Raw genomic sequence first — 15363 nt, 5'->3', positions numbered from 1 at the left:
TTTAAAGCAGTTACGAAGAATTAAAAAAAATTTTTTTTTTTTTTTTGTGGTACGCGGGCCTCTCACTGTTGTGGCCTCTCCCGTTGCGGAGCACAGGCTCCGGACGCGCAGGCCCAGCGGCCATGGCTCACAGGCCCAGCCTCTCCGCGGCATGTGGGATCTTCCCAGACCGGGGCACTAACCCGCGTCCCCTGCATCGGCAGGCACACTCTCAACCACTGCGCCACCAGGGAAGCCCTAAAGATTTTTTTTTAAATTGTTACCTACCTGAGAATTCCAGGCTAGCTTTGAGTACACTTTATACCTACAGGAAGGCGTAAACAGCAGAACGAGAAGGAAAGTGCTGTAATAGGAAATGGAGGAGTTGGGTATTTAATTTTAGTTTAAATTTTAATTTAAACATCAAAATTATGCTATGAAAATGTAAAGCCTTGCTTTTTAAAAGTAGGTTTAATTTGGTATCATTATCATGTTTATTTTCTATAACACAACTCAAACTCCTTTGAATTAGAATGACATAAATGACCATGTATTTCAGTTGCTAAATATATGAAGATCACAAGGTGATTCTCAAATTCAATAATACAGAAAAAATTAAGAAATGTCATTTAGTAATTTTCTTTTTATGCTCTCAGTGTCTCTCAACTCTCAGATGTCAAAAACAAGTGAGACTTCACTGTGAATCACCTTTTCAGTCACACACACACACACACACACACACCCCACTGAAATTATTTTTATTTAGTATTATTCATCTTAGTTGCTAACGGAGGCATACTAAAAGTATTCCTCATATTTATTTCCCAGTTGTTTTAACAAATGTACAAGAATTCTAGCCAGGCTCTGGACAAATGTTTGAGCACAGCTAAAGAAGCTGCAGTGGTTAATGATTTTACAGAATCATTTCTTTACTGGTTTATGTATTTTTATTTGAGATTGTGGTATTGTGGCTATGACTTCTAAAGATTTATCTTTTAGAAATAATGTTGAAATAAAATAATATGGTGTGAGAGAACTGCTATTAAATAATAAAGGTGAGAGGGAGATGCAAGAGGGAAGAGATATGGGGATATATGTATAACTGATTCACTTTGTTATAAAGCAGAAACTAACACATCATTGTAAAGCAATTATACTCCAAAAAAAAAAAAAAAGGTGGAGAAAAGGGCTGAGATACAGATAAAAGAGAACAGCCACTTGAGTGTGGAATCTGCCTTTGGGTAGTGAGTGCCCAGGGGGCGTTCTCTCTCCTTGTGTAAGTTTGACATTTTCCCTGATAAAAAGGTGAAGGGGCCACAGCAGCAGCAGCCCTGAAATTTTCCACGAAGATCTGAGAACTCCTTAAAGAGTAAACGTAGGGAATCCTGGGGACCTGGCCCTGGTCTAACCCCGCTTCTTGTTTCCCAACAAGGAAGACAAAGCAGCAGATCGAGCCTGTTCTGTCTCCTCCGTGTTGTCCACAGCGCCTGCTGTAAGATCCCGGCACTCACGGTTCCCATCTCACTCTGCTGTCGGCATGTCCCCAGGAACCGTGCATTTTGTTTCTTGGGTCAAGCACCCCTCTGTGACTCTGTCTCAAAGGCTTTTGCTCAGACTATTGAAGAAAAAATGATTCTGACACTTGTTAAAGACAGTAAGGAACTTTCTTCCAGGACCCCTGCACAGGGGTTTGCAGTAGGGGGAAAGTGGGGCTCAAATCCCAATATTACTATGACAGGGGTATAACTGCCCTCCTGGACCGTCCGGATAATAGCACAATAGAGCATTTCTCTTTAGACCTGGGGTGCGTGTGTGTGTGTGTGTGTGTGTGCGTGCGTGTGTGTGTGTGTGTGTGTGTGTGTGTGTGTCTCCTCATTTGACTCTGAAGGAAATTTTTCAAGGAAGCCCACAGACTCCTTCAATGGAGTGATGAGAGCGGCCCTGGAAGATTCCAGAAGGAAGCATCAATCCAGGGAGACAGGATAAACGCTGAGGGTCCAGCTCCTCTCCTTGGCGTGGAGACTGTCCCTTCCTGTCACCTGTGGGCAGTTTGGGTTTGTTGTTGATGAGGACAGACAGGCAGACACGATAGGTACAGAGACGTGCGGCACAAGCTTAAAAGCTGTTCCCGACACTGGGAGTCAGGCTGGGATGGACTAGAACCTGGTGAAGCTGCACTCAGGGCCCCCTGCTCCCCCTTCCAGGTCTTGTACCTGATTTGTACCCATAATTCTGTGTTCCTTTTTTTCAAAGAGGGTCCACAAGTTGTATAAGCATCAGGCCCCTCAATACTTGGATACACCCTTGTATGGAATCGTGAACCAACTCAGGTCTTGTTTCTTCCTGCAAAGAATCTGCGCTGATTCTTAGGGAGAGCAGCCTCGACTGCTTCCTGGCGGGGTCACCCCAGGCCGTCTCCTGCAGAGCAGAGATGGAAATCGGTGCTTCCTTGGTTTGGGAAGGGATATAAATATTCTAACAAAGAGTTTTGTGAAAATTTATGTAACTTATTTTATACTTAGCTGCTAATGTATAGTCATCTGCTTCCATAGCACTGTTCATTTAATTTGGATAATTTTGGAAATACGGATTCATAGAGCCACCTTTACTGAGGTAGACAGGCTGCTATTTCAGAGGCTGCTGGTGCCATAAGGGATGGGCCTGCGCACAGTGTGTGAACCAAAAATCCCAGTTCACGCTTAACTCAGAGTTTCTAAAAAGGTCAAAAAGAGTAAATCACTATCCCCAAAGGGTATAATTTTAAAAGTTTCTTTCTTATGTACCTAATGCTTTGGGGCTGAATTTAACCCGTCTGCTCAACCATGTCTATTCATAATCGTGGCTCACCTAGAAAATTTAAAAGAAGCAGCTAAAACAGAACTTGCCATTGTAACAAGCATGTTTTTTCACGGCTGAAATGGCCATTCTGCTAGTCAGGTCGTTGTGTCCTAAGAACTTTAAATTCTTAGTTGTATTGATAGTTGGTGAATGTCATTAATTTTTGACTTGTCATTTCCACTTTGAAATGAACAATAAGAATGTTTGAGCAGTAGATTGAGTGGTGAGATCTGGGCCTTCCACCCCATGTGTGGAGTCAGCCTCCACGAAGAAAACAATTTATGCACTCCCTGCAAATGTTTTTGGCATTTTCTTTTTACTTTTAACTTTCGGAAGAAGGTAACACATGGGTTTTCTTATCTGTAACTTTTTCAAACTTCAGGAATTCTTTGATCACGTGAAGAAGCTCTGGGATGACGAAGGTGTGAAGGCCTGCTTCGAGAGGTCCAACGAGTACCAGCTCATCGACTGCGCCCAATAGTGAGTCTGTCCGCGAGGACCAATCCGTGCTGCCCTCCCAGAATCTCTGAACTTCCTTAAGTACAAGGAACAAATAATTAACAACTCATTGCAGAAACCAGCTTTTAACATAAGATGAGTTTAGTAGATGCAAAACTGAAAATCCAGCAGGAGGCAGTGTTTCGGGGAAGAACCAGAAGCAGTTATATTCATTTTACCTCGATCTTTGTATTCAGTTCTAGTCATTTTTTGCCTTCTATAGAGTTATAGGCATGTTTATAAATTATAACATACTTAGGTATTCATTACTATATTTTAATTTTGGAGCCAGGGCCCCCAAATTAAAATTTAAATAATCCACATCTGCCGTCAGGCCGAAGCTCTTACTTAAAGTAATGAGATCATCCTACACACATTTGAAGTAGACTAGAACCTCAAGAGTAGATGGTAATTAAAATAATAAGTAAATATATGATGAAAAAAATGTATGAGGAGAAATAAGCAAAGGACTCTGGTGCCAAGGCTGGCTCATTGTTTTTCCCTGAAATTCTCATTTTCCTATTTCCTATCTTTTGCTATTTTAGATTCAGTCTATAACTATTACAGCATAATGGTCCCCAGAAGAAGGTTAATCAATGAGTTTTAGCTGTGTTTGCTCATTTGATAACAAAAACTGTATTTAAAGTTTGTCTTAAATAACCCTTTGGGCAGCAAGAAATAGGCTTTTATACATTTTAAGTCTGTAAACTCTAAAAATCCATACTTGTGGGAAAGGTTCCAGAAGCGTAAAATGGAATTCACAGTATTTGGGACCAAATCTACACTATTGAGAACTACACTGTGAATACTGACTTTAAGGACAGGGAGGTGCGGCCACCCCCGGGCCCTCCCCACCCCTCGGAGCTCAGGCTCCATCACCTGTCACGGGCGAGGGGTGCTGAGCGGGGTGGGCAGGGCCCAGGAGGGGACGCAGGCATGTCCCCAGCACTGACAGGAAGCATTGTGGGTGCCCAGCGGTGATGGAGGTGGCCATGGACAGGCGAGAGGGGTCGAGGGGCCACACCCTCCCAGGCCAGGGAATGTGGATTTTCCTCCGGACGCAGCGAGCGGCCATCGGCTGGAAGAGTGAGGCTGTCAGGTCACTCTGGTGCTGCGTGGAGGGTGAAACGGAGGCGGCAGAGACCCGTGGGTGCACACAGGCAGGTGGTGGCCGTGGAGGTGAGCCTGGGGCCTCAGGGACAGAGCCAGGCACTGGATCAAACAAGGGAGGTGGAGGAAAGGGGGGGGTCAATGAGGATGACCACGGGGCCGTTATTGGGACAGGGACCCAGGAGATGTCGTTTATGGAGGACAGGATGCCATCAAGCTCTGGTTTGGGGAAGTCTAGCTGTGATGCCAGAGGGAATTTCTAGCACAGCTGGAGATAACATTAACATTCATATAGGTTTGCGTTTGAGGTTCTGGGGGAATGTGTCTGACCGTGGTTCCCAGTATTTCTTGAGCGAAGTCGCCTCTGGACCAGAGCGCCCTTCAATGTCACATTAGGAGTTTCTCTTTCTTATAAAAAGAGACAACGCATCACCATAGCAATGGAATTAATGGTTTACTTTAAAATAGAATATGCAAAGTAAATTTGACAAAAAGAAGCCACATGAGCTTTGACAACAGGCAGCGAGGATCCAGATCTTTGCTCTGCTGCCGAGAGCAGAGAGTTTGGGCAGGTTACTTCCATGGGGATAAAATTCTGGGCTGTATTCCTGTACAGTCGTTGTAGGGTTAAGTAGAGACCCGAAACCCCAGAGTGGCACCTGGCACACGTGAGCCCTCCTGAGCTCTTGCTGCTGTGTCTCCAACCTGGGAACCGAGGTCCAGGGGGTAACCTGAGGCCACTGAGATCAGGGTTCCCACCCGGGGGGTGGCGGGGCGGGGAGCCCCCGCCAAGCTCTGCTATTTCTTTCAGTTCCGTACTTTCAAATTACAGGGAGTGAGACTCTGAGGCACGAGGTCAAGACCCCAGGTTCGTCAAAAATAAAACACCAGGGTTCCTGCGGTCTTCACTCTGGGCTCGGCAGAATCACAGAAAGCTGTTCCCCCCTAAACCTCGCTATCTGGGTCAATCATAAGGTCCCAGCTTTGCTTTTTTAATCCATTTTAATATGCATGGGAATCAGGTTAGGTCAGCAACCTTTGTCTCTTAATAACAATCTTGTTTTTCCTCTGCACTCAGATGTTGAGGTTGGGGGTGAGACATTTCAAAAACAAGTAATATTTCAGTAACTCTTGTTAGACCGACACATGGAGACAGATTTTTTTTGTTGTCAAATAAGATATTGAAGGAACATAGCTGCTTCCACCTCCCATCACCTTTGCTCATGAAATAAAGGACAGAAAGGACATTTCAACGTCCAGCCGGGGATGTCCTGGGACCAGGACGCTCATGCCGGCTTGCCCAGCGCCCCGGAGTTCCAATTCCTTGGCGAATGCATGTTCTTCCTCCTCAAAGACCTGGTTCCTTAGTGGGAGTTCTTGCATGAAATCAGGGCTATCGGAAGTAAGCGAATGGGCAGATCGGGAGCCCGGGGCTCGGCGCGGGGCCGATGGGGCACTGAGCTTTGCCCTGGCAGAGTCCAGGGTTCTGACAGGTCTGTTCCTCTCTCTTCTGAATCCTCTGAGAAAATATCTGCCGACATCTCAGTGTGACTCTAAGTCACTATGTTACCTGCTCAGCAGTCTTGTGTTTTGAGCCCAAGTGCTAATTAAGAAGGGATTCATTCTAAGCCCTGTTGAAGTAATTTCTTCCATGGCAGAAACCACGGGACTATTTGGGGGAAGAGGCGCTTCCCAGGGGGGCTGAGCTGCCAGTGAAGAATCCAAGGATGGTCTCGCCATGGTAACTCAAAAGCTTAAACACAGAGGAACCTGGCAGTTTCTCCCCTGGGTATACACCCAAGAGAATTAAAAACATACATCCACATAATAATGTGTACATGAATGTTCACAGCAGCATTATCCACAACAGCCAAAAAGTACAAACAATGCAAATGTCCATGAAAGGATAACTGGATGAACAGCCGTGGTCTGGCCACACAATGGGATCTTATTTAGCCATAAAAGAGAACAAAGCACCAACACGTGGTACAACATGGATGAACCTTGAAAACGTGAGGCTCAGTGAGAGAAGCCAGACATAACACATATTGAATGAGTCCAGTTGTATGAAATGCCCAGAACAGGCAAATTCATAGAGACAGAAAGTAGATTAGTGGTTGCCAGGGGCTGGGGGAGGGGGAAATTGCGAGTGACTGTTAAAGGGTACGGGATTTCTTTTGGGGATAATGAAAATGTTCCGGAACTGAATCGTAGTGATGGTTATAAATATACTAAAACCCGCTGAATCGTGTACTTCAAAATGGTGAGGTTTATGTTATGTGAATTATATCTCAATTTAAAAAAGGAAATATTACAGGGGAGGGAAGGGTCCAGGGCAGGACAAGCAGTGGCACCACCAGTCAGTCTTGGTGAGGACTCGTGAGAGCAGAAATCCTGCCTCCTCTCGGTCCTCTTCCCAACAACAGATTCAAGTCTAAGCAAGCATTTTAAGGGCTGCTTCTTTGTACCCGTCGCCCCCTCTCCAGGCCGCGACACACGGGCGCACGTGGAGCTCCCAAGTTATAGATCACCCTTCATATAAAAATGAGAAAGTCTGCTCGGATCTGTGCGTGCTACCTGGCACGCAAGGCGCGGACACTTGCTAAGGCTCCTTCAGGAAAGGGGGGATTTGTTCTGAGTCTCTCAGAGCCACTGAAGCCCAAGGCATCACAACCTCTCTGTCCCTGTCTGTTGACCCGTGGGGCCATCCCATAACCCTCAGACCAGGGCCCAGAGGAAACAGGGCAGACGGGTTTGCTCCAACCGGGCAGCCTTGTCCCTGTCACCCCGGCCAGCGGCCACCTCTGCGTCCCCAAGCAGGGCTGCGGCAGGCGGGGTGGGCACTACACCATCAAACACCAGGACCAGCCTGGCTGGAGGAGCATGGCAACAATCATTATTATGAACTTCAAGGGTTATACATTTGGTAAAAATGAGTGTCTTTGCAACATGAAGCAAGCTGAGCAAATTAGCAGAGATTATATTTCATACAGAGGTCCCCAATTCCCACTGTGAAAATTAAAAACAATCTCTACTACATTATCCCCCAAAATGCGTTTCCTTTAAGTGCTAATAATAAGTGATTATGTAGCCATGGAAACAGCTATTTTGAGAGAAAGGAAATCAGGGAAAATCTGATTTTTATTTATTTATTTATTTTTGGCTGCGTTGGGTTCTGGGTTGCTGCACGCAGGCTTTCTCTTGTTGGGGAGAGTAAGGGCTACTCTTTGTTGCAGTGCACGGACTTCTCATTGCGGTGGCTTCTCTTTGTTGTGGAGCACAGGCTCTAGGGCGCGTGGGCTTCAGTAGCTATGGCACATGGTCTCAGTAGTTGTGGCTCACGGGCTCAGTAGTTGTGGCTCGTGGGCTTAGTTGCTCTGCAGCATGTGATATACCCGGACCAGGACTCGAACCCGTGTCCCCTGCATTAGCAGGTGGGGATTCTTAACCACTGAGCCACCAGGGAAGTCCCTGGAAAATTGGATCTTTACAACAGGTTTATAAAATCATACTCTGCTTAATCTAACTTGAAACTCTACAACTTGGAGGGTATGTAGGTTCTCACGCTTTGCACACATGTGTTTACGTGATACTCACCTTTCGTATACATCCATTTACATAATTGGTTTTAGAACACTCTGGAAAGGAGAGAATATCCCCCTCAAAAGAAAAGAGCAGTGAGAAAGGTGTAGTGATTTCCCACGTGTGCCCTTTGCCGCCCGGCAGGAGCCCATGGGGGCCCGTTTGTTCCCTCCACACCAGCCTGGATCTCAGGGCTTGCAAGTCCTTGAATGTGAGCTTTCAGGACAATCTGGAAATTATTCACAAAAATGAAGTTTCAACTTCAAAGTGGATTTTTAGGTCATTGTAAAATAAACTATAATTTTAAATATGCATCTTACTATATAGTGTTAACTCACTAAATATCCAGTCAATTATCTGAGTGCTTCTGAACCCTCGATTTGACCTTCATTTCAGCCAAGTTTATTTTCAGATTCATTTTCTAGATCTGTAGCATTGGAAGTGCTCCTGTTTATGGGCAGTAATGTTTTTAAGTATGAAGAATAAATTACATGCAAATATCTCAGTATAAGTGGGTCAGCCTGGTTCTCCTCTGCCGTCTTCGGAAACTTCACCCCGAGAAGCAGCTTCTGAGAGGGTCCTGAGGGTGGGAACCTGCACTTTCCTCGTGGGTCCTCTTTGCTCCCACTGTGACCACACTCACCACACTCTGACACCAGATGTGTTACACCAGCCGGGTGTCCCACCATTTAACTCAGTTCTGACACTCCCTTCCCAGGAGATCCTCAGGCCCCACAGGGTAAGGGCTCAGGCCACGAGACACCCCACTTAAGGTGCCAATCACGACGAGGTCCCCAGGGGACCCCCCACGTCTGTCCCACTTGACTGCAGATCGGAGGTGCCCGTGTCCTCCTCCACCTCGGATTCAGTTTTCTGCTAGAACAGCTCACAGAATTCAGGGAAATGCCTACTTAACGTTTACCGGTTTATTAAAGGATATGATAAAGGACACAGGTGAACATCCAGATGAAGAGGTCCCCAGGGCAAGGCCTGGGAGGGTCCTGAGGGTAGGAGCTTCTGTTCTGTGGAGTTGGGGGTCCCCCCTCCCAGCATGTGGGTGTGTCCACAGCAGGGGAGCTCTCCAGGCCCCATGCTGCTGGGTTTGCTGTGGAGGCTTCCCCATGGGGGCATGATACATCATTAACTCAGTCTGCAGCCCCTCCTCCCTTCCTGGAGGATGCAGGTGGGGCTGAAAATTCCCAGCTTCTAATCACAGGTTGGTCTTTCTGGTGACCAGCCCTCAACCAGGAGCCCACCCAGAGTCACCCCATTAGAACAAAAGATGCTCCTCTCACTTAGGAAATTTCACGGGTTTCAGGAGCCCCGTGTCAGGAACCAGGAACAAAGACTACCTTTTTTTTCCGTGATTTCACACTGTATACATGGATCTTTTTAAACCTCTCAGAAAAACTACTCCCCTGAGCGGAGAATCCTGGGGGATTCCCGTTCCTTGTCTCATGGGTCCTCAGACTTCCTGTAAAGGCGGCAGGACTCCACGTCCTCGCCCCTTCCAGCAGGTGGAATGAGTTTCCTGTTCACTATGTATTGTCAGATTCATTCTGAAGGCTGTGGACATAGGGCCATTGAACCAGATAGTGTTAAGTGCGTGCACACACACACACACACACACACACACACACACACACACGCACACACGTTTTTGCTGCCTTACAACTATTCTTCCTCATGTTCCTTAGAGCTAGACCCTTTGTCAAACAGTATCCCACGTGGGGTGCCAGCGTGCCGAGGGCTCCGCAGGGCTGAGGTGCAGGATGTGTCGCCCTTAGAGCCCCCCCCCAGAGCCTTTGTGGCCACTCAGTTGATGCCAGGAAACCCCAGTCTCCACGGGGCCCAGGTTAAAAATTAGGGCTAGTGTCCAGAATTTGTAGCAGCAGAATGAAATGCATCAAATACCAAACCAAAGTGGTACTTGAGTAGAGTGAAATTTTCAGTATTCACACTGGTAACACTTAACTTACTATATGACCTGTGTAGTGTGGGTATGGATGGCGGCTGGTCTCCTCTGGGCTCAGAGTCCAGGGTCTCCTGCTGGGGGAGGGGTGTGTGGAAATACTCTCGTTTATGTGGTTGAGTAGCTGCAAACGGTAGCAGAAATGGGTTTTTTCGAGTTGGCCTTATAATCAATCACAGGAAACATTTAAGTTAATTATGCAGGAATGTGGAAAGGAGAAATGCAAGAAATTTCCCACCAACTGGAATTCCTAGCAGGCCCTAACCACTCCTCCCATTCCTTAAGGTAAAGTCAGATAGATGCTTAAATGTTTTAATGTGTCACATTTCCAACTGTGGTGACGGGACTCTGACCCTCACATGAGCCCGAGCTTCAGTGGCATCTGAAGAAGTGGGTGCCCTGTCCTCACCTCGAGGTCCTGCAGCTGGATGGGGCTGGTCGTCTAAGCAGTAGATGTCCTTTCTCCCCAAAACTGCACATCTAAAAACATGCGCATAACGTCTTGATAAGAGTTAGCGTTACACAGGTGTATGCATTTGTCAAAACTCAGCAAACGTACACTCACAATTTGGGTTTCTGTGGATCAAAATTTACATCAAAAGAGTGAACTGTGAACAAACATTGATTTTAGCTAATGACCTGGGTGCTGAATCATGTAGGAGGAGGCATTCTGGTGTTTGCAATTTTGTTGAAATTATCAGAAATAAGATGGATAAATGGGGTAGATGTGTGACTTTTTAAAGTACAGTAAAGGACTTCCCTGGTGGCAGGGAAGTGGTTAAGAATCTGCCTACCAATGCAGGGGACACGGGTTCAAGCCCTGGTCCAGGAAGATCCCACATGCCGCGGAGCAACTAAGCCCCTGTGCCACAACTACTGAGCCTGTGCTCTAGAGCCCATGAGCCTAGAGCCCGTGCTGCGCAACAAGAGAAGCCACCGCAAAGAGAAGCCCGCACACCGCAACGAAGAGTAGCCCCTGGGCTTCCCTGGTGGCGCAGTGGTTGAGAGTCCACCTGCCAATGCAGGGGACACGGGTTCATGCCCCGGTCTGGGAAGATCCCACATGCCGCGGAGTGGCTGGGCCCGTGAGCCATGGCCTCTGAGCCTGCGCGTCCGGAGCCCGGGCACAGCAACAAAGACCCAACGCAGCCAAAAATAAATAAAATAAATAAATTAAAAATAAAGTACAGTAAAAATGGTAATGGCAGAATCTAGGTGGTGGGTATTCAAGTATTCACTGTAAAATTATTTCAAGTTTGCTGTGTGTTTGAAATTTTTCATAATAAAATGTAGGGGGAAGAAAAATATACATAAGTATAGATGTGATCAGAAGTCTACAGAAAAATAACATAGCAGCACAGAGTAATGCATTGGTAGTACCCCATGAAGTATATAATATGGCACATAAGACATTTGATGTGGAAGGGTTTTACTACCATTCTTTTAAGTGTTTGTTGAATTATGTGAAACACTTGCAAAGAGCCCAGGGAACTCAGGCTGAAAACCACTCATACTACTAACTATTAATAAGATGTGCAGCTGCAGAGTAATGTTAAGAGACGTGTCCTGTAATTCTCAGCTTCCAAGTGTAGCTGCAGAATAGCCCATTGTTATAGAAACTTACCATGCACATCATATGAGTTAACATATCCATCCTCACACAAACCCAAAGAGTTTATTATCTCCATTCTACAGAGGAGGAAACAAAACTGCCCACGACTACATAGAACTACCAGGCTGTTACTTGATTTAGCCAGGATTTCACATTTTAAACCTAAAGATTGTGAGAGACTATTATGGTTTAAAAGTTTAACAAACATTATGTGAGCATGAAATGCATGCCAGGTGCTGCCACAGAATAAATTTTAAAGATGATGAGGGTGGATCCTAGCTTATAAATAAGTGGATTTTCACAAGGACACCCATTTTCTCAGATTCTGAAGTCACTCTCCTTAACTGTTCATTTTTATCACATTCGTGTATCAAACATAGTTTGCAAATGAAAACCAGGATAGTTGGGGTTTTTTTATAGAGGTCCTCATAGTTCAAGAAATTTAAAGGATAATTCACCGAAAAGAGAAAATATTTGTAAACTATGTATCTGATAAGTTATTTGTATCCAGAATATATAAAGAACTCTTACAACTCAATAACAGAAAGATAAATGGGGCTTCCCTGCTGGCACAGCGGTTAAGAATCCACCTGCCAATGTAGGGGACACGGGTTCGAGCCCTGGTCCTGAAAGATCCCACATGCCGCGGAACAACTAAGCCCATGCGCCACAACTACTGAGCCTGTGCTCTAGAGCCCACGAGCCACAACTACTGAGCCCACATGCCACAACTACTGAAGCCCGTGCTCCTAGAGCCCATGCTCTGCAACAAGAGAAGCCACCTTAATGAGAAGCCCGCATACCACAATGACGAGTAGCCCCTGCTCACCACAACTAGAGAAAGCCCACGCGCAGCAACGAAGACCCAATGCAGCCAAAAATAAATAAATAAAATAAATTTATTTTAAAATAAAGATAAATAACCCAATATTAAAATGAGCAAAGGATCAGAAGAAACATTTCCCCAATAAGATATATAAGTGGCCGGTAAGCTGTGAAAATGTGGTCAACATCATTGGCTCTCAGGGAAATGCAAATTGAAACCATAATGAGACACCACTGTACACCCACTAGGATGGCTAGAATCAAAGAGTCAGATGAAAACTAATGTGGCGAGGATGTGGGGAAATTGGAACCTTCATATTTTTGCTGGTAGAGACGTAAAATAGTGCAGCCGCTTTGGAAAACAGTCTGGCAGTTCCACAAAAAGTTAAACACAGAGTTACCGTATGACCCAGCAATTCCTAGGTATACATCCAAGAGAATTGAAAACATACATCTATACCAAAACTTTAAGACAGGGACTTCCCTGGTGGTCCAGTGGTTAAGACTCTGTGCTCCCAATGCAGGGGCCACGGGTTTGATCCCTGTTGCGGGAACTAAGATCCCGCATGTCACGCAGCACAGCCAAAAAAAAGAAACAATCCAAATCAACTGATGAATGGATAAACAAATTGTGGTCTGTCTATGCAATGGAATATTATTTAGCTGTAAAAAGGAATGAAGCACTGACACACACAGAACAACATGGATGAGCCCTGAAGATGTGATAAGTCAAAGAAGCCAAACACAAAAGGCCACGTACTGTGTGATTCCATTTATATGAAATACCTAGAATAAGTATTTCTGTAGAGACAGGAAGTAGGTTAGGGTTGCATAGGGCTGAGGGGAGTTGAGGGGGCGGATTAGGAGAGAACCTGCTTGATGGGTACCGGGTGCCCTTTTGGAACAATGCAAATTCTAAAAGTGATCGTGGAGCTGGTTGCACAAGTCTGGAAGTACGAAGAAAACCACTGAATTGTGTGCTTTAAATGCACTTTGAGACCCCCTGTTGCAACTGACTTGTTAGATTAATTTGGACACCACAGTAAAATTAATATGGAGACTGCTGATCATTTGAATCTGCCTAATTTCAGGGCGATTCTATTTAATACCAAGGAAAAAGCAAAAAGAGAGACTCCATTCAAAAGCGGTGAACGATTGCTCCACAGAAGTGAATGCTCCTGACCCTATAAAAGGATCTCTGTCTCACCTGTGTGCTTGAACTGGCAGTACAGGTATGCTGCTGAAAGAAAAGGGAAGAGGAGAAATGGAAAAACAAAAATACTGATTCAAAATACAATTCCCATACTGAAAAGATGTCTTGATATCTCTAAAAAATATCTTTATGGAAACTGGCAGGTAATTTTATAAGAAGTTATTTCCATAGGATTTTGAGCTGTTCTTCTCCACACAGTGCCCAACACAGTAACATCTCATTAAATATTTGTTGAATGAATAAGTAAATCTAATCAGGTATTTTAAACTCTCCGTTATGAATGGGTCAGTGGGCCACTGTTGGCTGTTCCCCACCATGCCTGGAACAAAGCCCAGCACATAGTAGGTGTTCAGAAAGCAACTGTTACATGAATGGACTTTTACATTTTAACTGTTCATTCTCATTTGTACAGAATTCATCTTTCTCTAAAACTCAGATAAAGGCACAATATCTTATTATTCAGAATAGCCAGAAAGTGGAAATAACGCAAATGTCCATCGTACGATGAAAGGAGAAACAAATGTGGTCTAATCAGACAATGACTGTTGTTCAGCCTTGACAGGACGAAAGGCTGGTTCCTGTTTTCACATGGCCTCCTTTCGAGCAGAAGCATTCACTTCTGCTCAGAGAAAACGGGCTGCTCTAGTAAATAGTACATTACATAAGGACTTCCCTCCTTCCAGTAAACAGTGAGCATGTGTTCACACTGTCAAGAAATGTAATTACAGCCTTTCAAGTATGATTCAGGGAGTGGAGGAGCTGCCCTTTGGTAATTTCACATCAAAGAAAGCTTTCAAAAAAGGAAGAAAGTAAAACCGTCCTTCTTCCTTACACCAAATTCCATTGATCACATAATAATTAGACTCCATGATACCAACAGAAAGCTACCTTTCAAATACAAGCTTCATTCTGTTCTTATATTAACTTACTAAGCACAGATGGAATTCCCATGTGCTCGCTAACCGTTTTATCCACGTGATCACAATTAAGTGCTTGGTACTCAGTGTTTCCCATCCTGTTCTCCATCGATGTGAACCTCGAGGGCCGGGCATTGTTTCTGAGGAGAAGGAATGAAGGATTCCTCATACCAGCTACGGGGGCTCAGAAGGAAGTCACTTTGCCGTGACTCTCTGCTAAGATGTATGCAGTAACTAAATATATCCTCTTCTTTTTTTATATATAAATTTATTTATTTATTTTATTTTTGTCTGCGTTGGGTCATCGTTGTTGCGCGCAGGCTTTCTCTAGTTGCAGCGAGCAGGGGCTACTCTTCGTTGTGGTGCGCGGGCTTCTCATTGCGGTGGCTTTTCCTTAGTGCGGAGCACGGGCTCTAGGCACGCGGGCTTCAGTAGTTGTGGCACACAGGCTCAGTAGTTGTAGCTCATGCATGGGCTTAGTTGCTCCACGGCATGTGGGATCTTCCCGGACCAGGGATCGAAGCCATGCCCCTGCATTGGCAGGCTGATTCTTAACCACTGCACCACCAGGGAAGTCCCAATATATCCTCTTCTAAAACTGACAAAACTTACATCATTTTTCCAAGAAAGGATACATTTTATTATCCTCAATTGACCATGTTTAACGACATCTCAGATCCCTTCTAAAATAAGAAATTTGGCGTGAAGTGAGCACAGATTGGAGGGCCCGTTTCTCACTGTGGTTCTTCCTCTAATACATGGTGTGCTGGTGTGACACAGTGGTGTATCTGGTCTCTGACGACAGGGCGGCCCTGGG

The 15363-nt window shown here is 45.2% G+C and overlaps 1 protein-coding gene across 1 annotated transcript in view; it reads left to right on the top strand.

Moving 5' to 3' along the window:
* Window positions 1-15363, top strand: part of GNAL (G protein subunit alpha L) — a gene marked incomplete at both ends in the record, with an annotated part of 71263 nt that overhangs the window by 35944 nt on the left and 19956 nt on the right. Inside the window, one exon of the mRNA XM_082668473.1 lies at window positions 3200-3297. Within this exon, the coding sequence (XP_082524599.1) occupies window positions 3200-3297 (98 nt within the window). The remainder of the gene's footprint in view (window positions 1-3199; window positions 3298-15363) is intronic.

Source organism: Grampus griseus, assembly GCF_964374135.1.
Source record: "Grampus griseus genome assembly, chromosome: 12".
In the NCBI taxonomy this organism is placed as follows: domain Eukaryota; kingdom Metazoa; phylum Chordata; class Mammalia; order Artiodactyla; family Delphinidae; genus Grampus; species Grampus griseus.
Note: the sequence above shows the minus strand (reverse complement) of the source record. Positions and strands in the feature narration are given on the sequence as shown.